General features: G+C 38.0%; 1 protein-coding gene across 2 annotated transcripts in view; it reads right to left on the reverse strand.

Annotated features, from left to right (window-relative positions):
* Nucleotides 1-3290: 3290 nt before the first annotated feature.
* The window catches only part of LOC140477143 (peroxidasin homolog), a 583119-nt gene continuing 561521 nt past the window's right edge, over nucleotides 3291-24888 (reverse strand). For both annotated transcript variants that reach the window (XM_072570507.1, XM_072570508.1), the window contains 4 exons: nucleotides 22755-22884; nucleotides 20985-21108; nucleotides 13954-14067; nucleotides 3291-9116 (listed from right to left, as the gene is read on the reverse strand). In XM_072570507.1, the coding sequence (XP_072426608.1) occupies nucleotides 8991-9116; nucleotides 13954-14067; nucleotides 20985-21108; nucleotides 22755-22884 (494 nt within the window). In that variant the 3' untranslated portion in view covers nucleotides 3291-8990. The remainder of the gene's footprint in view (nucleotides 9117-13953; nucleotides 14068-20984; nucleotides 21109-22754; nucleotides 22885-24888) is intronic.

A 24888-nucleotide genomic window follows, 5' to 3' on the forward strand; every position in this document is an offset into this window, starting at 1 on the left:
AAAGTTTTGCCAGACCCTGTTCAATTTCAGTCTTCAACTCATAAGAAACTTTTTCTCTTTCCTTCAGGATTTTAGGAATGTAAGCTCCAAAAACTCGCAGATATTGACACTCCATTTGGATTCTTTTTCTCCTCCCCTTCCATCCTCCTCTATTCCTTCTTTTAATCTTACTTCTTGCTATGCAATCACAATAGTCTCATACTATGGCTGATAAAAAGTGTGGAGTATCACTATAGCCTCTCTCCTTCTCCACTGATGCCAGATTTTCTGCGCTCATCAAAGGACTCAAATTTTTCCCTTTATGCCCAGAACTCAATGAATTTCAGGCATAACATGATAGTGAATTTGTCTTTCATCGTCTTCACCTCTGTACCCATTTCTGTGGACAGAAGTGCTCACCCTGCTCCACAGTCTCTTTAAGTAATCGGCAATACATTCAGTCCCCTATCTCTGGCCTTTTAGCTGCCTCAAAAACTGCCAACTTGACATTGGCAGCCTTAATTTCTCTGCACCCCTCACTTGATTTATCCTGTCTCCTACTGAATTTGTGATACTCAACCTGCTGTTAACAGTAGTGCTGTTCTTTGTTGGCATGCCAACCTTTATCACAGAGGCTGAACACCAACTGTTTGACAGTTCCTCCTTTCTCCCCTGGATCATGACTCCATCATTGAACATCAGGCTGTAGTTTCCATGAATGTCATTGACTTTGTCTCCTCTGTACTCCTCTACAGGTTCCACCTTATAGTCCCTAAAACCCATTCTGTCCTCTTCTACCTCCTTCCCAAAATCCACAAACAGAACTGTCCTGGTAGACCCACTGTTTCAGTCTGTTTCTGACCCAGTGAACTGATTGCTTCTGATCTTGACTCTACTTTTCGCCCCTTGTTCAGTCGCTTCACACTTAAATGTTCAGAATAGTCAAAAATGCAAATCATTTCCACAATTTCCAATTCCTCAGCCCTCTACTCTTCCTCCATCATGGACATGCAATCTTTTACATTCATTCCTCATCAGGGTGATCAGGTTGAGAGGTATGTCTTCCAACAATCACAATCGACTTTCCTTATGCAAGCTTTGATTCTGACTCATAGAAGGCTTGGCCTCTGTTTTTCATTGATTTGTAAGAGCATAAGTGGATTATTCAGTCCCTTGAGCCTATTCAGCTATTCAATAAAGTGGTGACTGATCTGATGTCACCTTAACTCTACTTTCCTCTGTGTCCTGAATAATTGCAATCTCCATTAAAGATAAAAAAAACCCGTTTAAACCAGCCTTGAATATATTTAAGGAGCAGCCTCCACTGCTTGCTGGGAAGAACATTTTCTGCAGTTCATGTGCACTGCCTGGATTTAAACCTTTTAATTTCTTCTTTTGAAATGACAGGTAAGCAATGACTTCTTTCTCCATCAGTAATTTGTCCTTCTCAAACTGAAATTCTTTCTGCTGATACAAGATGGTGATTAAAATGTCTTTTATGTTCAATCAAAAGATGTAATGGAAGTATCATATCACACTCAAAACAGTTACTGTTTCTCTCTGCACAGATGCTGCCAGGCCTGCTGAGTTTCTCCTGTATTTTCTGTTTTTAATTTCAGATTTTCTGAACTCCAGTTTTTGCTTTTATTTAACATTTCTGTCTTTTTAAAAAAGATTTTTAAATCTGTGAGCTTATCCTCATTCTACATACTTTGGATTTTATTTAATTGTTATCAGTAAAGTTAATATACTTGTCTCTCTTTGTATGCTGGCAGTGTTGTTTGCTATGGCCTGGTTTTCCATGATGAAAATAGGCAGGGCACAGTCCTGTAACTCTGCCTTCTATATTCTTTGAAAAGTTGGTAACTGCTTATACAGTTTTGTTTTTCCCTTCATCTTTGCACTTTCTTTTCTTTCTATCTTCCCTTCCTCTTTTTCCTGTTAATACAGACTATTTCCCATGTCTACTGAGATTCATCATTACTTTCAGTCAATTTATAATTCTCAGCCTTCACGGTAACTCCTAATCGTCAAGTTCACCAAGGTCATGTTTTCAACCAAGTTCAATGACAACTATTCCTGCAGCTGCATTCTGCAACTGCACACTAAAGGGTGTGATTAATGTGTGTGATATCTCAGCACAGACAGGACCATCTGGTTCAATGGTAGATTCCATTAACCCTTTAAGGTTATCCTGAAGTCTCAATTCTTTCTGTGGTGAATTTTAATTTGTACTTGTGGGATTCTTTTTCCATCTCTGGTAATTCAGACTTGTTCATGCTCAAATGACTTTTCTCAGCTCTCCAACTAAGTGGGATGTCTCCCATACTATCTTTTAGAATGTTTGAGGATTTCCCCGATTTGTATTTAATTCTATTGGGTTTCTGTATCTTTTCAGCTGCTGCAACTTTACAGAATCTTTGAGAAAACTATTGAGTTTTTTATACAGCTTGATCTTCCAGTGTGAGAGATCATTTTGTTATAAAATGCCAATACCCAACATGGCAAACATAGGATTAAAACCACCAAAACCTCGCTAAATGAGTTTCCTCTCTAAAAGAAATTTCCCTATTGATATTTCAATGCTTCCTTGGGTTACTACATGGGTGTTTGTTCTGTTTCTGAACAGAAAACCCTCAGCTCTTCCCAGCAGCCATGTGTGCAAACAACCAGTGTGTCAGAGAACGTTAATTTACTTTTCCAGCTCTTTTGAAACATTATGGGCAATCGCTTCTAGTACAGAAAATCCTTTTCTGTTTCTCCTTCATACTTGCATAGAGATTTATGGTTTTAGTGACCATGGATATGGGCTGTGATGAAAGAATGCCTGTGTCACTCTGTGTACCAACCACATTATTTCCTATGCCTGGTTTCCACAACTAAAATGGACCAGGTTCAGTCCTGTTTGTTAGTCAGATGGGCTGACTCTTTCTTGTCCCTCCTGGGGCTAAGATAGTGACCAATAATTGACAGGGTGGGGTGGTTGATTAGGTGGGAAGGTGTAGAGTTCTGGCTTGCCATCAGTAATTTGCTGATTTTTAAATGGTTTGAATCACTCCCAGATCCCTGCTTCTGACACTTATTTAGGAATATGAAATGAAGGCGGCAGTGGACAGGTGTTTCAGGGCATAAGACTTACTGCATTTATTAAATACACAAAGGTAACTATAATACAAAAAATAAAGACAAATGCAATTAAACAGTGAAATTAACATGATTATACAAAGGACAGTTACACTATTAAATCAAATACAGATTAAACACAATTAGAACTGAAACAACAGTGTTAATCATAGACATTTTAATCAGGCTTCCTAGTCCTGGGTCCCTCACTGTCACCATGCGCCTTCTCCCCCCTCTAACCCCAGACCCAACACCTGAGTTGGAAACGTTGGAGTCTCTGGAGTTTAAGCTCACCAATGGGGAAAATATGATTTTGAAGTACAGCGGACTGTTCGCGCTTGCTATACCTGGTTCCTTGAAGACGACTTTGGACAGAGTAGGCCTTCAGCCTGGGTTGAGTCCACTAATGTGGTAGGATGTATGTTGGATTTATTGGGTGAGTACTTGGTTTCCCTTATTTTGCGATGGTTTTGACAGTCGGTTTTCACCTCAGGATGTGTCTGTGGTCTTGTTGGTTGTTTTTGGAGTTGGTCAGTTCTTAGGTCTGCTGGTCGTGGACAGTTGCTGCTGATTCCCCTAGTATAGAACAGGCCTGTGTTAGTAATTTCAGAATTGCTGTCTGGATCCCCCTTCTGGAGATAGCTCTTGGAAGTAGCCACTGGAATTAGCTGCTGTCATTCTTCTTCTGGGGATCACTGTTTGGAATGCCTCCTGGGGAATAGCTGGGGGGATTGCTCTTGGAGAGACAGCTGTTTGGGATCCCTCTTCTCGAGGTAGCTGTGGGGATAAGTCTTTAGGTGAGGTCAGGCCCTACAATTAAACTAATTGTTGGTCTCTTATCTCCGTGCCAAATCTGTACTTGCTAATGTATTACTGGTGTTCCCATTGAGGTCAATTGCCTTCCTGACAGTTAAGAATATGTGTGAATGTATTTTGATGGAGTTTGAATACGCAACATCTCTCTGAATTACTATAGATTGAAGTGGACTGTCTGATATCTGTATAGATTCTATAATGTCTAGGTTGTTTAGACTGAAATGTAAAAGTTAGTTTCAGTCTAGTGTTAGATCTCGTTGATTGTTCTCTTAGGGTGAAAGTAAAAAATGGATTTTCGGACAGAATAATGGTTCCGGACTGAAATCATTCTGGCTCTGTGAGTATATGATGCAGCCTGAGCTCAGGCTTTTGTGTAGTATTTTAGATGCTAAAAACATCCAGGGTTTTTGTCCAGTATTATAGGAAAAGGGGATTTTTACTTAATTCTACAAAGGTCAAGATTAGGCCACTGTAACATAATTTTGGAAGAGGCAAGAAGGTGGTGGGATTTTGAAACATACATACTTAATGGTAAGGTCCTAGGGAAGTGTTGCTGAACAAAGAGACCTTGGAGTGCAGGTTAATAGCTCCTTGGAGTCACAGGTAAATAGGATAGTGAAGGCAGCATTTGGTATGCTTTCCTTTGTTGGTCAGAGTATTGAGTACAGGAGTTGGGAGGTCATGTTGTGGCCGTATAAGTCATTGGTGAGGCCACTGTTGGAATATTGCATACAATTCTGGTCTCCTTCCTATCAGAAAGATGTTGTGAAACTTGAAAGGGTTCAGAAAAGATTTACAAGGATGTTGCCAGGGTTGGAGGAGTTGAGCTATAAGGAGAGGCTGAACAGGCTGGGGCTGTTTTCCCAGGAGCGTCGGAGGCTGAGGGGTGACCTTATAGAGGTTTGCAAAATTATGAGGGGCATTGATTGTCTATTTATCCTAAGTCTTTTCCCTGAGGTCAGGGAGCCCAGAACTAGAGGGCATAGGTTAAAGGTGAGAGGGGGAAAGATAAAAAAAAAGACTTAAGGGGCAACGTTTTCACACAGAAGGTGCATGGAATGAGGAAGTGATGGAGGCTGGTACAATTGCAACATTTAACAAGCATTTGGATGGATGTATGGGTTTGGAGGTATATGGGCCGGGTGCTGGCAGGTGGGACTAGATTGGGTTGGGATATCTGGTCGGCGTGGACAGGTTGAACCGAAGGGTCTGTTTCCGTTCTGTACATCTCTATGACTCTATGACTTCTGTCTCCAGATCCACGGTCTTTGAAGGCAGCTGAATTAGCCACCTATTGAGAAAGATTGCTGACTGAGGGAGGTTGAAGTTATTGAAGCGGCAATAGGAGACCAGAGTGGGAGGGTTGCTTACTTTTCTACAAAATCCCACCCCCATGAAAGCAGCTAAAGAGGAGAACATAACATCAACTTTTTTCTCCCCCCCCTTAATCTGCCTGGTTCCAAACCCACCTTGATTTTGCTTGGAAATTTCCCTTCACAGTTGCTTACTGAGGTTTGGGTATGCAAATTTCACTTTGTACACTTTGTAGCTGTGACCTCCTGCTAAGAGCATTTTCCCAACACTTTTTCCTCCCTATTTCAGCAGTTTGCCCTGTTTCATGTTGCCTCTGTTCATTCACTTTGCCATACCGTAGTATAAGGGGATCTACCACAACTATGCCTGGAGATAAATTGTTTTGCAGACTCCTTGAAGCTAGGATATGTTCTTTAATACCTGCTAGACCGCCCACTATGAAGTTCAGAATTTTAAGCAACTACAGAAGATACCAAATTAATCAGAAACAGACCTGAAGTTAGTTGATGATTCCCATGGACATGGTACATGTAGAGCATCCTTTGAGGTGCTGAATACATCTTCAAATGTGTGAGTTTAAGGAGTGCATTAGCTTAAATGTTGGGTTCCAGATGGTTGATGTCATGATTTATTTACAGTGTATACTCCCAGTAGGTATTCCATTTACACTTGCCAATGCCTTTACTAAAATAATGTTTGGCATATTCACTACAGTTGCCAATAGAGACAAAATTGCACCAAAATCTTTGTTGACAGGGATAAGTTTTATGGGCCATCATTCTATTCCATGACCATTTTTAATGATTTTTTTATCACCTTTACTTGTAACAATGATATGCTATATTTGAATGCAATATTAAAAAAAAAGGCAAGTCAATCAAAAGTTGCTCATTTCTAAATAATTCCAAGAAAATACCACAGCATTCACACTTCAAAACCTTTTAATGGTCTCTATTTTGCTGACTACAGACATAAATGCTTTCATTGAAACATATTCAGTTCATTTTCAGACAGAAACTCATAGTATTATTGTATCATTATAAAACATCACCAGAAACTTGTAGTACATGTTACTGTACACAGTCATAACTAGTAGGCAGAGGACATTTTTCATTACATTAAAAGAAATTAATTTTGCAAGTGTTTTGCCACTGGCGTATGCCACTGAAATGAAATGGCACAGGTTAACCCTCTCATGCACTGAAATTCTTTTAGAACTTGCACGTGTTAACTGTCAAAACAGGGAAAAGTACAGATGTTATTGCACAAGTTAACAGGATAGAAAGAAACCACTCAGCTGGACACGGACATACTTGTCCTCCCACCCTACTTCATCTATTGCCCAATTCTTCTCCACCATGCCCATTTAGTTTCTCCTTCAATACACCATGGAGGGGAAACTAAGTTACAGGGGTTACTGTCATAGAAGCAGAGAAGGCTAAATTGCAAATTAATGATACATAGCAGTTATGCTTAGCAGGCACACTCACATTTCTAGCATATTGTGGGCACAAGTCCCATTTTGAATACTTAAACATGAAAAAGGACAGAAAAGATCCATGCCACAGTTTCAAAAAAGAGAAAAGGATTTCTCCCGAGTGTCTTAGCCAATATTTATCCATTCATCAACGTCAAATGTCAAAGCAACAAAAAAGTATGTTTTTAATACTGTTCATATATATGAACAAGGCTTTAACTTTAAAAATGCATTTGAAAATATAAACACCATGTGCTCGAATGGGCCACAGCAATGCCTAATAAAGTTTTTTTAATATCTAGATTTTTATTTGGATGCGTGCATTAAAAATTATAAATAAAATTATGAATTAAAATACAATCACATCAGAATATATAAAGATGATTACAATTTTCAACATAATTCCGCCATAATGAACGTACAAAAAGAATTGAACTTCATGTATTATTGCTGATACCAAACATACATGAATGCAAAAATTGTTGAAGCACCAAGGGTCTCGGGTACCAATCTACCCATACAAAGTGTAATGTTTTAAAACAAAAGTTATTTTTCAAGAAAGAAATGTATTATCCTGTAGCTGTAAATTTCACATATGTGCAGTACTATAGTCAAGGCATATATAGGTATGTAAATGATTCTTAAAGCTTGTGAAATATAAGAATAGTAATTTATATTTAAATGACATTTCAAATACTCATTGCCCAAAAGTATAAAATTCCAATTACTTTGCTAACAAGCTTTAAAACTGAACATTTCAAGTGTTACATCAGATCATTGGTACTATATTTGTATTGTTACAAATCTTTATATAAAATTAGAAAAGAATAATACAATCCAACAATGATCCAATTTTGAGGCATAATTATCAGCACCATATTTGTGCACAACACATCCCTGGCTTTGAAAAGGTGTGAGGTACATTTGGTAGAATGAAGAAAATGGGTCTTTACACAATCACCATCATGGCTACTGACGTTCTCTTGAACAACATAATGATGACAGTTGGAATTTACCAAATGGTTAGTCTTTGGATAGTGTATGTGAAGACAACATAATCACTTCTCAGTGAACATTACCTTAATATTTATCACTGCTTCAAAAAAAATAAATTAATTAAAATGCAAATCATAACTGCAGTATCTAAGTAATGAGTTTTAAAATGATAAAGGTACCTTGACAATGTGATAAATAGCAATGCTTTTCAAATAAATTCCAGCACCTTCATGCCAGAGTAAAATATGTTGATACCAGAAATCTGAAAAAGAATAATGCTGGAGGCACTCAGCAGAACATACAGCAGTGGTGAAGGGATTGCTACTCAGGTTGGCTTTAAGTTTTTTTTAAGTGATATTGCAAACATCCTGAAGAGGTTGCATCTTATTGAATGAGGCACTAGGTTTTGTGAAAATTATATTAGGTTTTATAATTACTGCTGAACAAAAGTTCTGTCCCTAAAAACTAATGTTACATTTGTGAAACATTAAATTTCTCCAATATATTAACGCAACAGACGTTAAGAATAATACCTTGTTTATATTTTTGCTTCTGACTTAATTCAATGAATATTTTCCAATCATTTATTTTGATTTTTAAAATTTAAATTAAAAGTGAAAGACCCTGCATTTTAGTTCCTGATTTGCTCTCTGTGAGAATGAGTCAACCTGACGGACCACTTATTCTGTTTCTTGGCATCAGCATTGTCGAAGGCCTAGAGGTTCTCTTGGTTTATAGCACCAATTTCAAATCAACATTGGGAAAAGGAAAGTTCCCCGTGCTACAAAGATTACTACGTATTTGTGGGTAGCTTTCTTGTGGACCAATATTAGCACTGTTATTTCACCACTAACTGACTGCAAAATCAGATCAACATTTCAGGTTTTCATCAGAACCACATATGCTCATCAAATTGTAAAGTTAACTTCAATTCCCTTTCCACAGAAGCTGCTTGGCCTGCTGAGTACTCAGAACATTTTCTGTTTTTAATTTTTGCAAAAGGTTTACAGTGAGAGTAGTTTCATATTTAAACTGCAAATAGTTTTAACTCCATAAATTTGTTACTGAGGGCTGATTTAACACTTTGATGAAACTGATCTTTTCTTTAAAATGAGACATTGCTTAAAGTGAGAAAATGGACTAGTGCAGAGTGCCAGCAATGGTCAACATAAGACCAGAAAGTTCGTTCTCTCCCTGTCTTTGTTATCCAGACATCAGTAGACATTGCAAGAGGCTGAGAAACACATTTTTTTCCCCTCCAAGTACTGCATTCTTTTATCCAGAACTATGCAAAAGGTTCAATTTTACTTGCTGACTTCATGCAGACAGGACAACACCTCCCTTTCTTTTTGGTAGATTTGGAGCACTTGAGAAGAGGACATTTTTCCGCATAGCAAGTCACCTGTCCATTCTAGAAAGAAAGAATCAACAAAACTGTTAAAATTCCCTGCCAGTTGTATAAAATGTCACCAACCACTAGACATTTTTGTGGGAAAACAGCATTTCAATCATAAGGTTTAGTCATAACTTCTCATTTTGCAAACATGATTCAAATGGACATCTACTCAATTACTTTTTGCCATATTTAGAGTCATAGAGTCCTACAACATGGAGACAGGCCCTTTGGTCCAAACTGGTCCAAGCCGATTAAAATGTCCATCTTGCAGAAAGATCTAGACAGTTGGGGAGAGTGGTCCAGGAAATGGCTGATGGAATTCAATGTGAGCAAATGCAAGGTCTTGCACTTTGGAAAAAAGAATACAAGCATGGACTACTTTCTAAACGGTAAGAAAATTCATAAGGCCAAAGTACAAAGGGATCTGGGAGTGCTAGTCAAGGATTCTCTAAAGGTAAACATGCAGGTTGAGTTCGTGATTAAGAAAGCGAATGCAATGTTGTCATTTATCTCAAGAGGGTTGGAATATAAAAGCACCGTTGTGCAACTGAGACTTTTTAAAGCTCCGGTTAGGTCACATTTGGAGTACTGTGTCCAGTTTTGGCCCCCATACCTCAGGAAGGACATACTCTGTTCTACTATGCTCCTTAAAGCCCTATCATTCACCATGAAACTCCTACCTTGATTTGACTTTCCAAAATGCAAGACCTCACACTTATCTATATTAAACACCAATTGCCATTTCTCAGCCTACTTTCCCAGCTGATCAAAGTCCTGCTGCAGATCTGAAGATCTTCCTCACTGTCCACAATACTGTCTATTTTAGTGTCATCTGCAAACTTACTAATCATATCTTGTACATTCTCACCCAAATCATTGATTATAGATAACAAACAGAAATGGGCCCAGCACCGACTCGAGGCACTCCACCAGTCACAGGCCTCCAGTCCAATAAGCATCCTTCCACTACTGATTGGCTTCCTACCATCAAACCAATTGTGTATCCAATTTGCCCACTTCCTGTGGATTCCACTTTCCAGAGCAGCCAATCATGTGGAACCTTACCAAAAAGGCCTTTCTAGTCAACTGTTTATGGAATCTGAAATATTCAGTGAGCTAATTCTTTATGGATTAAATTTCAAAGGGGTATGTTCCATTGTCTCTGGAGATTATATCATTGTGCAAGCATTCTTGAATGAATGACATTGATACCAATAGTCAAATCATGAGCAATTTATAATTGCTGACTGCCTGTTTGTTTTCTAAAATTAACAAAAATTGTTTTATGGGAATGAAATTCAGTTTTCAAAACTCAGGACGTGTTAATCCAACTTTCTGATATGCCTGCAAGTGACCAGTTCTTAATATTTGCAACTTCAGACCTTATGTCATTTTAAGACTTCTAATTCATTGCCAGAGAAGACTGCGGAGGCCAGGTCATTGAGTATATTTAAGACTGAGATAGATAGGTTCTTGAGTATTAAGGGGATCAAGGGTTACAGGGAGAAAAGGGGAGAATGGGGTTGAGAAATTTATCAGTCGTCATGATTGAGTGGCAGAGCAGACTTGATGGGCTTAATTGCCTAATTTCTGCTCCTATGTCTTAAGGTCTTATGGTCTAAATACAGGTGAATGGGATATGATCCAGTTAGTGCCAACAAGTTGTAAGACGACTGATATTCAGTTCATAAAAGAACATGTTGGTGGTCATTGAACAAAAGAGGTTCAAACTGCTGTTGATCTTAATGTGGGAGTCAGATATCCTGATATGGATTGTAGCTCTGGCAGCACTCAGGATCACACTTGGAAGTAGCCACCCATGGGTGAAGTTGTTCCTCCAAGCATACTATGCTTGGAAAGGATGTAGCAGAATTTCACTAGAATTGTAAATTGAGGAGATGGCTATCCTGCTCACCATGCTTCATCATGCAAATGGAAAATGGAATTTAAAAATTGGCCTGGAAAGAATGTAGCTGTAAAGAAAATCTGTACATTAAGTCCTGGTCAGTCCTTCAGTCTTTTGAAGTTCTGGTGTAGCAGACAGAGGTCCTGCAGGCTCTCATGACACTGTCAAAATCCATCTACAGCAAGGGACCATAAGATGTAGGAGCAGAAGATCATTTGGCCATCAAATGTGATTTAACATTCAATGAGATCATGGTTGATCTGTTGTTCTGCAACTCCACTTGCCTGCCTTTTTTTTTGATAATCCTTGATCCTACCTGTCTACCTCGGTCTTGAATATACTTAATTGTGAGGTTAGACAGAGGTTTTCAAAAGCATGAGCAGGCTGTATAGAGCAGGTAAGGAGAAGCTATTCCCACTTGCTAAAGGAACAAGAATATGAGGGCATAGATTTAAAATGATCCGTAAAAGAATCAAGAGTGGAATGAGGCAAAACGTTTTCACTCAGCAAACGTTTAAGATATGGAAAAGCGACCCACAGGATTGGTAAACTTCTAACGTAACACCTTTATATAGAAAAGGGACAGCAGCAGAAACCATGTTAATTAGTTTAACACCTGTCATTGTGAAAATATTAGCGTGTATTACAAATGATATAATAGAAGATCATTGTAGTGCATAAAATGAGGTTAGGCAGGTGAACCTCAGAAAAGGAGTTCCCTGATTGACGCTGTTAATCTGGTACAATCAGGGAGCCCTAGCTGACAGATTAGAAATGGTAATGCCAGAGTTCTGTGCACTCAGAGCTGGCTCGGAGGAAGTTGGATCAGTGTCAAGGTCTCTCCTATAAGTAAAGAGTGACTTAGTGACAAGATACTAAGCCTTTGTGGAATTATTTCAGTACATATTATAAAGAATATAATCAGACAGTGTAAGAATGGTGTCATAAAGGAAAAATCATACTGAAAAATTCATTATAATTCTTTTGAAGAGACAACAAGCAGGATAGATAATTGGGAAATCAATAGACACAATCTTGATTTCCAAATGATATTAATAAGGCATCTTACTAAGTATTATTAAGGCATCTTTTTAAGTAACAAAGGTTACTTAAAAAGATAAGATCCATGGTGTTGGAGGTAGTATGTTAGCATGGATTAAATCGAGTGTGAGATGCTGGAAAAGCATAGCAGGTCAGGCTGATCTCTAGCATCTGCAGTCCTCACTTTCTTCTAGCATGGATTAAGGATTGGTTCACAAACAGAACACAGAAGGTGGTGGTGGGGGGGGGGTATTTTCAAGATGGAAACCTGTAAAGAGTAGAGTGCCACAGTGCTGAGACCATAATTATTTACGAAATGTATCAAATGATTTGGATGAGGGAATTCAATGTACGACAGCTAAGTTTACAGATGAGACAAAAACAGGTGGTAAGGGAAGTTCTGAGCATGACAGAAATAATTTGCAGCGGGATGAAGACAGGTTAAGTGAGTAGGCAAAATCTTGTCAGATGAAATATGATGTGGGAAAACATGTTATGCATTTTGCCAGAAGGACTGAATATTATTTAAATGATCCTCCCCTTAGTCTCTTGAACCCAGGCACCTCCTCCCATCATCCAATTTGCTGAAACCCCCCCCAAAACCAGGATCACCTGGGGTTCTTGGCATGGCAGAACTGTTTGTAGTCCCAGAAGTATAATTGCTTCCAGTTGGTGGTGCTGTGACTACAGAGTGGCCAATCATCCAGTTGGCCGATAAAGAGGCAAAAATTTCCCCTTAAAAGCTATTCATGCCGCAGCAAACCTTAGAAACCCTGAGGAATGACTGTTAGCTTCATGATAGGCTGTCCTTAGGGATTTCTTAGTGTGGAAACTATGGTGCTCTGCAAATTTCAGCCATGTTTTAAAGCTGCGTAATATTAAAAGGCAGGAATTAGGAAACTAGATAATCTCAATTCATAGATTAGGTTTATTTCAACATTGACGCCAACTGGTTTGAAATAAATGGGTTAATATATGCAATAAAGTAATATCTAGGAGCATATGTTCCAACTTCTATCCAAACAGATTTGACTGAAGGTATTCCTCTTCAAATTACCTACTTACCCATCAACAATTTCTTCAGCCGTGACTCTGAGTATGGCCTGTTCCAAATGTGTCCAGAGAGAAGTAAGGGGAAATAAACTTGATAAAAGTAGCATTCCCTCATCCAAGTCATAGGCCTAGTCACTCCTCTTTATCATGACATTTGCTGTCTTATTTCTGGAGTTAAAGATCTCAAAAGCACTTTGTGACCGAGGGAAAATGAGCATATAAGGCTAAGTAAAGTAACTTCACAGGTAAGGGGTTATGTGCCAGTTCCGTGACAGTGTACTATGGTAGGGTGGGTCATTGCATCAGGATTGAGAGGTTGAGGGTGGCTGAATGTTCGAACATGGTTGTTTCAAGCTGGTGAGGTATATAAGTGTCAGCTCCAGCAAGGCTGGGCTAGATTAGATTATGGGGCGACTGGAATGGTATTAGCTCCAGCAAGGTCGGATCAGGCTCGGAACTGTGGTTGCGTCTAGTGGGGCTAGGTGTGTCAAGAGTCAGGTAAAGTTGTAGTTGGGGATTCAGTCATAAGTTGGCATGCAGTTTAATTATTCAGGATGTGAAGTGGTTTCTTGAACCCACTCATGCTGGGTGATTGTTAAAAGAGTCAGACTCCTCTAAATTCTGCAACATTAAATTGGCTTTATTGTACAGAAATTACCAAATAGAATCTTCAATTTCAGAGGCAATTTCCACAAAATAAACTGCACTAGGATTTAAATTGTCCTGACATGACACTCCAGTCAACACTGCTCCAAAGACTTTCTGGCCATCAGTATTACAAGCCTGTGAGTTGTTTGTGTGTAAAATACTCTGTATGAGACAACTGTACATCACCTGCAACTTTATACATACTTTACAGTAACAGGTAGTGCAGCCTTCCTTTCTCCAATGATCATTTTCATTCCTGTGATTTCCCTTTTCATCCATGCAGCCATTCTTTTTCAGGAGTGATTCAAGTTGATCGATCTTTAAAGGAGAGAGTTGCGAGACATATGCATGATATAAGGTAAGTGTAACTAATTGAATAGTAATTAGTCATTATTGTATACATATCAGAAATGATTAATACAATAAAAATTATTGATAATTGTAATCCTCACATATCACCCAAGTCTACATCTGGTTTACTTTAAAAGAACAGCAGTACTGCAAGGATATAATTTCTGGAACAGTGAGACTAAGAAGTTTCACTAGTTCTTTAGTTTTTCTTTCAGATTAACAAAGGAACTTCTGGTTTGCTTAGTTTTGATGTGTTGCTGTGTATAGGATCGGACCTACAGATAACTTTTAATATATAATATATAAGAAAATGTCACAACATTGGGATCCTCAGTGTATTGTAAACCAATCTTCTTTGATTGCTTTCAGCATCATAGAGGCAATTTTCAATTCAATTCACCTTCCCAACAGTGCCAATTTTCTCCCTACCATTTACACATTCCTTTTGGATAATCACACCCACAGAATCGTTTAAGTACAGAACGAGGCAGCTTGATTATCATGTTTGTGCTGGATCTCCAAATGAGCAATGCACCAAGTGTCATTCTCTCACCTTCTCCCTTTTCAGGCAATAACCTAATTCCCTTTCGAACGATTTGACTGGACTCAGTTCCACACTATTGGACAGAAAAGTGCAGATCTTCACAATTTACTGTGAAAATGATTCTCATGCCCACTTCTTATTTTCTCAATGAGCTTATCCTTTCATTTGTAATCCATTCACCAGTTGTAATAAATTTTCCCTATCTACTCTCTCACCAGGTCATAATATTTTTGAATATCTCTATCATTTGCCTAATTTCTTCAATTTGCCTATGGCACTAAAGTTCCTCATCTCTGTGGCCATTCTTTACTACAACCTCTCTAATGCCTCATCATCCTTCCCAAATTATGACAGAACTGGATGCAATAGTTAAGTTGTTTTATGCAAGCCCAATGTAATGGATCTGCTCTTGTACTGTATGTCTTTTTTAAAATAAAGTCTAGGATATTATACATTTTATTAACTACTCTCTCAAATTGTTTTGCAACCATTAAAGACTTATGATACACCTATAATGAGGTCTTGCATTCTATTTGGAATTGTACCCTTTATGTTCTAATCTCAACTCTGTGCTCTGCCAAAATAAATCACTTCACACTTTTCTGTTAATGTTTTTTGATGAAACATTTGGAACGTGAAATAGAGGAAGATGTGGCACATTGGGGATATATCACTGGACTAGTAATGCAGGGTCTCAGATTAATGCTCTATGAACACAGGTTCAAATTTCACCACAGCAGCTAGAATTGAAAGCTAGTCTCACAATGGTGATCATGATAACTATTGTCACAGGGGGAACAGCCCATGTGATTTACTACAGATCAACAGAAACATAATTGACTCTGAAATGACCTACCAAGCCTCTCAAATGATAGCAAGAAATGTTTCTCTCACCAGAGACCTCCACATCGCATGAAAGAGTAGAACAAGGAATTGCTACAATACAAGGTGTTTGACAAAGCACCTTACAAAAAGTTACGTCAAGAGATAAGAGCCCTTGGTGTTGGGGCTAATATATTGGCAGGGATAGAGAATTAAAGTAGAAAAGTTAGAGACGAAGGGAGGAAATTCAGAGCCTGGGTCCTTGGCAACTCCATTAGTGACTTGATCATAATCTAAAGTAGTATTTCAGTGAAACACTGTGTAGTGATGAAGCAATCCTTCAGATAAGATGTCAAACCAAGGATCCATTGATTTATTCTGGTAACTCAATCAAAGATAACACACACTATTTAGATGTGAAATGCTTTCTTATCTTATCTTCACTATCGTGAATCACCAGCACAGGCAAGAGAAGGATAAATTAACATGGGAAAGGGGTAGAGAATTCGAGAAAATCAGATAAGAATAGAGGTTACAAAAGTAATAAAAAGGACAAAACTGAATGTAATTATTTGAATGCATTAGCATTTGAAACAAAATAGATTAACTGATAGCCATTAGATTAGACTTAATTTCCTGAATTTGTTCTAATCACTGGAACATGACTGCTGGACATCCTAAATTTTAATCTGAGTATTAAAGGGGATGTGACTTTGAAGAGGGAGAGGGAGCTAGGAAAACATGGAGGACTGGATTCGTTAATTATGGATGATACTAGGACAATAGAGAGAGGGATGATGTAAAAAGGAGCAGTCTAGATAAAGATGAGGAATGATGAAATCAAAAGGTCACTTGTAGGAGGTCCATACAAGCCCCTAACCAAAATTACATGTTAGGTCAGGTTATCAAAAAAAAATGCAAGCTTGCCAAAAGTTACAACCATTATCATGGGGAATTTTAATCTACACATAGACTAGGAAATAAGATTGGTAAAAGCAGTCTAGATGAGGAATTCACTGAAAGTTTTTGTCTATTTTCTTAGATCAGGATGTTATGGTCCCATTTAAACAGCAGGCTATACAAGACATGGTTTTGACCAACATGATAGGATTAATTACTGACTTCATATTGGAAGTGTTCTTAGATAGCAGTGGTCATAACATAATCAAATTTTACACACTGATTTAGGGACAAATCTGTGGCTCAATGATGACTATTTTGAATTTGAACCAACACAATTATCAGGGAATGAAAAACAAAATTGGCAATTTAGGTTAATAGAGATGCGCTGGCAAATATTTAAGGAGCTATTACAAAATTACAAACATGTACATTTCAACGAATACCAAAAATTCTAAAGGAATGAACTCACCATCTGTGATTAATTAAAAATGTCAAAGATATTATCACACAAAGAAAAGACATAAAATTGTGCAAAGATGGGTGGCAGGTTAGAAGACTGGACAGAATATATTTAAAAAGTAAAGAATTACTAAATGATTACAATGGAAGCAAAATAATTGGAGTACAAGAGAAAGGAAATCAACAATATCAAAACAGACAGGAATCGCTTCTTCAGATATTCAAAAAAGTTAACAAAGTAGGTGTTAGCCCTATAACAAGGAAGGCTGGAGAACTAATAATGGGAGGATAAAGACATGGTGGACAAATTGTTGTGTACTCTCACAAGAAACTCTACAAGTAACACCCCAGAAATAGCAGTAAATTGAGAATTGAAAGGAAGGGAGGAACTTAAGATAACTGCAATTAAAAAAGGTGAATATTGTGTATAGTGCTGGTTACTAGACTTACAGAAGGATGTTAATGCATTGGAAACAATTCAGAAAGGTTATACCAGATCTGCTGAGTTTTTCCAGCACTTTGCATTTTTCTTACAGGACAAGCATTTAGAAAGTTGTTTGCCTTAAGTGGAAAGGTTAGGTAGACTTCGCCTGAATTCTCTGGAGTTTAGAAGAATCAGAGGAGACTTCATCGAAAGGCATAAATCCTTAAGGACTTGACCGGGCAGATGTAGAAAAGACGTATTCTTGTATGGGAGAATCCAAACTAGGGGCCATAATTTAAAAATAAAGTTTCTCCATTTAAGACAGGGAATGAGGAAAAACATTTTCTCTCAGGAGGTTGAGTGTCTTTGGAATGTCATTGCTGTTGCAGTACCTTCAGTTTTAAGGCAGATTTAGATAGATGCTTAATTACCACAGGTTGCAAGATTATTATGATATGCAGGAATGGAGAGTTGAGGTTCACATCAGATATTCTATGATCTTTTTGAATAGTAGAGCAGATCAAAGAACTGATTAGTTTACTCTTGTTCCTTGTTGGTATGTTTGCATGTAGACTAACTTGTTATTTATCTCATTGGGTTTCATGAGATTGTCCGGTATTTGGTTATATCAAAGTCATTTTCCTTCAGAGTAGGTTATTGTGCATGTAGAGGACTTCGAGAATTTTCAGAAACAGCACTGTAGATTATAATGTTCTGAAAATACAAACTCAGAGGAATAAGAGTTAAGGCCTTTGACTGGTGCTTCATTTAAAACAGAGAGAAATAACATTGATCATAAAAAAACCTTTTTAACATTTAACTATGGTAATGGTTGCTTAGATTATGCTAATTACAACAGCATGCATTGCATTGAAGTTTAACCATTTCAAGAGTCCACTAACCAAAACATTACAGTAGCGGTAAAGAAACAGTTGCGTGTTTTTATTGTAAATATTATCTTAACAAAAAAGGCCATTTTGAATACGATCAGGAAGGTTTAAAAAAAAGCTTAATATTGACAGACTTTTTTTTAGTTTTAGATTACTTACAGTGTGGAAACAGGCCCTTCGGCCCAACAAGTCCACACCGCCCCGCCGAAGCACAACCCACCCATATAAGCTTAAAAAAATACTTCAGTTCACTATTATTTAAAAGTTAGGCTAACTTGTGGAACCAGCCAGTGGTAACCCAATGAAATTTAAAATTTGTATCTTTAAAGGGAATAGTGATGAATTTGAGAGTAAAATATCAGACAGGGTAGTTGATAGAGTTAACAATTACGAGTGTTAGGTATTGAATGGACCAGTTCCAGTGGCCAAACTACATTTTCTTCACCCTCACTTCTGAAGATGTTACTTCGATGCCAAATGGTTAGAAATGTTATTGAGAAATTTTAACCAGTCTCACTAATGTAGCATAAATGTCTTCAGACAATTATAATAATTGTTACATATTTTCTTATTAATGCAATTTATTATGAGAAAAGGAAACATTACTCGGAAAAGAAAATAGTAAATTTTGGATTAACCCACTACTTTTAGCAGAACAGTGGTTTGACACCATTAACATACTTATTTCAGGATACTTAAAGTTTATGGAAAGAGGAAATCTTTTAAAACATGAAGTAGGACACAATTTTTTTTATTCACTCATGGAACATGGGCATCACTGGTTGGTCTAGCATTTATTACTCGTTCCTAGTTACCCTTGAGAAGATGGTGGGGAGTTGTATTCTTGAATTGCTGCATTCTATGTGCTGTAGGTAGACCCACAACACCATTAGGGAGATGGTTTCTTTTTGACTCAGGTACTGAAGGAACAGCAATATATTTCCAAGTCAGGATGATGAGTGGCTTTCAGGAGATGATTTGGAAGTGAAGTTCTCCTGGGATCAATGTTGAAACCCTTGCAGTTTAAGTTATTTAGACTTGAATGCAAGAGAGTTGATCAGTAAGTTGGTACGTGATATGAAAATTGGTAGATGGTGTACAGTTAAGAGGGTTACGGGAGGATGTATGACAGGTCAGGTGTGCTTATGGAATTCAATAAGTATGAGGTAATGCACTTTGACAGAACAAACAAGGGAACAGTAGGCCTCTGAAAAACAGAATTAGAAGGATTTTGTATGCATGTCCATTGGTTCCTTAAGGTAGCAGGAATGGCAGATAAGGTAGTTAAGACGACATATTTGCCCTTATTAGCCAAGGCTTAGAATTTAAGAGCAGGAGGAGAGGCTGTGAGAGCCTTGAAACCTTCAGTTCATAGTTACATGTGCCCTTTTTGTTGTTGCTTAAAGACAAAATGTAAAGTCACTATAGGCTTACCAGGGAGAGTGATGACTAGTGGTGGTTTAACTTGAGGGTCACCACACCTCAGTGGAGGGGAAAACGTTAAGTGGAGTCTGTTATTGTAACAGTGCAGGAACTGAATCCACACTGTTGGTGTTTCATTGCATCACAAACTAACTATCCAGCCAAATGAGGTACCTGCCCCACCCCGCTAGACCCAGATGAGAGGAGTTACCTTTTACTTGCATCATTGAGTCTACATGAAGGATGTATGCTGCTAATTCAAGAACTGCAGCCTAGAGTCATACCCACAGTATGAGAGCCAGTTTATTTGGTTTTCTGTTCCTGCCTTTTTCTACTCATTTATTCATTAGTCTCACCAATTATTGCATTAATTCCTTAACATGGAAGCATACAGTGTTTAGACCGGAGGTGACACATATGGCATAATTACTGGACACTGAATATGGAGGGAATATAAATCCATGCTGTTAAAGAGTACTGGAGTTAAGAAAAATTTGTGAAGCCATGAATAACACCCATAATGTTTGGGCATCTTACCATTCATAAAATAACCTCAAGCTCTAACCCATTGCTCATGTAGAAATGATTAATTCTTGCTTTGGCAAACAATGCATACGTCATCTGTTTATACAATATGCAACAGAGATTTTTGTGATAACTCCTGTGGTTGTGAAAGAATTCAGAAATCATAACACAGAAACCAACTGTTCAGTCCAACCAGCTTGGAATAACCTCTACGCAAATACTTAAGACAGCTGCTTACTTCACTGCATCAGAAGCTCCATAGGTGCTCTGGGATCAAACGGAGGGTCCTCCTGCATTTTATTACAAAACACTTCAGTGCTTTCATGGGGAACTGCACTGTTTATTTGTCAGGGACAGATAATTCCTTCATGGTCATGAAGTCATTTTGAGGCTGGAAATTTGTCTGAGAACTGTCATAGTAGGTGGAGAACTGTCATAATCTCAAAGGAGTAGGGTGCTTGTTAGAAGTGGAGCACATTAGTTGCCACATCAAATGCTGTCTACATAGCCTACTTTTGGATTGAGCAACCGATGAGGAACATTGTCGTGGCAGCGATGGCTACCCAGATTTCACAACCTCAACATTCGCTTCTGGCTCCAACCCAATTTTGGGAAGCCCTGAAGTAGAAACTTGACTTCTGCACTCGCTCTCAGAACAAACAAAGTAATTTTTCTAGGTTAATTTGCTAACATTACGTTTAGCTTCTTGTTCTCTGTAATTAGAAATTATATTGTGGTTTTTCATTTAGAACATTATTAATTTCTTAAACAGTAAATGTTGCAAATGTTAATTACCAGACTACCTATAATCAATGAATGAATTTAAAGGTAGATAGGTAGTTTGCCAGAAAGTTTCTCTTTCTTTTATTAATATTATTTAGATTATTTTTCAAACCTGGCTCCGAAGGGAAATGATAGTCTTTTGCACATCTGCCACAAAGCCATTGAAATCCTGAGGAGTCTTGTCATTAGTGGGAAAAACTGTTGAATTCAAAAATTTACTGAAGTCTTGCTTGTACCTGGTATTCATAAAAAAAAGTCAATCTTTTAACATTCAAAGAATCAATTATTGTCAGTAACAGATGAAGTGTGTACACTATATTCTGTAAATTCTTAAAAACAATGTGGGCTTTTTGAAAGATTTGTCTGATGGATTAATAAATTAGAAAGCTTTCCCTGAAAAAACTCCAAACTAAATAATTACAATTTTTTAAAAGATTGACCTTTCTCAAACTAACAAAACAACTTCTTTTTTCCCTTACAACTGATGGTTCAGTTATTTTCCTCACCTGTTTCTTTGTTTCAGAAGGAGATTCTGAAAATTCCTGAAGGACTTTATGCTGTTATAAACATAGGTCCCAACAGTCCTACAATGTCCATGGATCTGAATGGAAATGATTAATTATTTGGAACATCCAAATTCAGCCTTATTTTAACTCACATGACATCCCTAAATAATTATTGTCCAATAAGCTGGCTTTCTGTTGTGCTTGCAGTAAGATGCTCAGGTCAACTATCACATCCCCTCGATTCCTAGAAATCTTTCAACTTCATTCCAAGATAATGGACAGCCAGTGAGACTCCCTCAAGTTGCTGATTTACAAGAAAGGTAACTGTACATTTTGCCAACTGGGCCCTTCTGATGGCAGCAACAGGCTTCTCCTTTGAATCAAGGACCCTGGGACCAGAATTCTTGTCTAATAAGTGTACTTAGTAGTACCAACAGGGAACCTGTTGCTGGATTAATATCAGTGGCAGTAGGGTTTTGACCCTGAACTACGCATTCATTGCCCACTTATGGACTTCAATTGATGGTCGGGCAGGAAAGTCATGCAGAGGCTACGGACTCAATTTCAATGAAGGCAGATAGATTATGGGGTCCCTAGCTACTATCCTCTCACCCAATTAAATGTCTCCCCCCCCCCCCCACCAAACATCGACAAACCTGTCACCAGGAGGGCACAATATTCCAGCCTGTGTTTGCAACATTTATCTTCTCATGTGGAGTATTTTATACTTGTCTGCATTAAATGTCATCTCTTATAAATATTATGCCATTGACTGCTATTTCTGAGTGGACTCCTCCAAACTGATTGTCCTTCTCAATGTGGTATCCTTTGCAAATGTGATACTTTTACTTTAAGTTTGTGTACGAACAAATTAGAAACAATAGTAGACTCTCCAATAGGACTTTATCTTCTGTTTTTGAGAAATACTGACAAAGACTTCCCTGAGTAGTTAATGTTTTACAATCTTCAGCTAAGTTCTTATTCAATATTGGTATTTACCATGATTTCCTAATCAACTTTCATATGGAATCTATTTATGTTAGTTACAGTTTATGCCTCACTCCAATGCTATGTACCAATAAAGGTTTTCAGCATTATGATAATTTAATGTTGCTAGCAAAAATGCACTTTGCAGTTCATCACAAAAACAAAGTCATTGCATTGATGTGAAAATAATACAAAATGCCAAGTTAGAAGGCACAAAATTTGCCATCTTGCAAATGAGTATATGCCGATAACAGAATTGTATTTGACCGTTTGATCATATTTGGTTCAAACTACATTGTGGAATCTGGCCACTGAATGGTACTTGATGTTAATTTGATTGTCTCCCTTCAAATACCATCTCTCAGTACCTCCATCCAAAGGCTACGTACCTTCCTTGCTGTGCAACAGATGTGATTGTAGAATCTCTTGCATGCTTATCCTCTGGATAACTGAACTCTGGTGAACGTTTACTACGGAATTGGTGTGAAAATACATTAGACTGTTCCCTTGCTCTACAATCTGCAGAAATAAAAGGGTTCATTTTGAAGCACTGCAAGACATCTGTCATCGCCAGCCATATGTTTGCATCTCCATACCAGGAATCACCATGAAAATCACAATTCTACATCTCTTTTGTACTGTCATGAATATCACATTGCTACATTTGGACTAAGCAAATATTTCACACAAACTTACAGTTTTATGCAAAGATCACTTCACACTTGTTTTACTGGGTTTTAAGTGTAGCAAATATGTGATACACTTTGGAAATCAAGCAGATTTCTTTCCATAGCAGAAATTCTGAAATGCATTGATACGCAGTTTTCATTTTAGAAGTGGTACACAGAGTCCAAAGCAAACAGAAATTCATCCATATCACAGGGAATTTCCTTGGAGTTTCTCCAACTCTGCTAACACAACTTTACCAGGAATGTGGTGGGAACTTCAACACTGGATAAAGGAGTTTCCACTGTACTTTCAGTAAAGGTGCTATGTAGAGTGGGGACAGCTGTAAAGGAATTCTGGGTTTGCATAGAGGCCAGCAGAGAATAGGAAATACTGCAATTGTGGAAGAAAATTTTAGTCCTTTTAAAAATGAAAGATGAGCAAATCTAATTAACTGTTCCATGCAAAGAAAAGTTTCTACCAGTCTCAGGGTTAACAAGTCCCCAAACCCTCCAGCTTGTAGAGCAAACAAAAATATAAAACAGATCTTACTACAGCATAATTTCTAAATCTGACAGTATGCAACTGTCATTTACCATTCAAGTAAACTGTCCAGTTATATGACAACTTAAAAATCACATGGAAGGTTTTCTGCTTTGCTGGAAATGTGATGCTGTCAGCTTTGCACCTAACTGAAATCCTGATTGTTGACACAGGAGGAACGTCCCTTGTTCAGCCCCAGTATTCTAGTCTTGATGAGCTCCCAGAAGGAAGTGAAGACTTTCGATAGAATGGAGAAGACACCTACAAGAATAGTTCTCCCAGAAACTGGAATTTCAGTTCATGAAGATAGACTGGAGAAGTTAGGATTTTTTTTGGGAAGAGAAGGCTGGGAGGAGATCTGAAACAGGTATTCAGAATAATGGAGAGCCTGGATAGAACAAGTGCGAATGCATTTAAAGCAGTAGGCAAAAGCAAAGAGGAAAACTATTTTCATAGAGTGAGATAGAGGCAAGCTCAGTTGAGGTATTCACCTTATGACTGTTTGAAAAGTTACAATGTGAAAGATTGCAAGAAGCAGAAGGCTGGCATTAAGTGAAATGCTCCTTGGAAAAGTAGGCACAATGGTCAAAAGGCCTCTCCTGATCTATTCCTGATGAAGGGGTTTTGCCCGAAACATCGATTTTCCTGCTCCTTGGATGCTGCCTGACCTGCTCTGCTTTTCCAGCACCACTCTAACCCAAAAAGGCCTCTCCTACACAGTAATATTCTGTGAGTCAGTTCTGAAGGAAGCGAGTGTGCCAACATCTCTGGGGTGTTGCAAAGGCAGCTCGGAATACAAAGAATTTTGAAAATAATTACTAATCTGATGCCTGATTACATTTAATTCAGATCGCATTCCTTCCTATCCACTAAACCAATGCCAATGCCTGGAGAAAATTGGTGGTGATCCAGCCACTCTTGCGGTGGCTAATAATGGAAAGAATGCAATGTGATGTCACCATGCCAATACATGCGACTACTTTTGAGCCGTTTTATCCAATGATAAATAATTGTTCAAGGGACAGGTACCATAATTCATGAAAATCTGCTGGTTAATTCTGATATTTTTTCAAATAATTATTTCAGATTGCATAAAACCTACAATCAGTGCAGTCACGCAGCGTGCTGCCTGACTTCTTGAAATTCTGTTTTTGTGAAACTGCAAGTCAAATGAGAGTTGAAAAACTGATGGACTGCAGGAGTTGGTGATTGCAAGTATTCCCAAATTAGAATGATTTTACATTTTGATTTGCAGGCAAATATCTATACAAGACCAACATTTGGGGAAGGCGTTGACACCAGAGGAGACATACC

The sequence above is a fragment of the Chiloscyllium punctatum genome, chromosome 5 (assembly GCF_047496795.1).
Source record: "Chiloscyllium punctatum isolate Juve2018m chromosome 5, sChiPun1.3, whole genome shotgun sequence".
Lineage (NCBI taxonomy): Eukaryota > Metazoa > Chordata > Chondrichthyes > Orectolobiformes > Hemiscylliidae > Chiloscyllium > Chiloscyllium punctatum.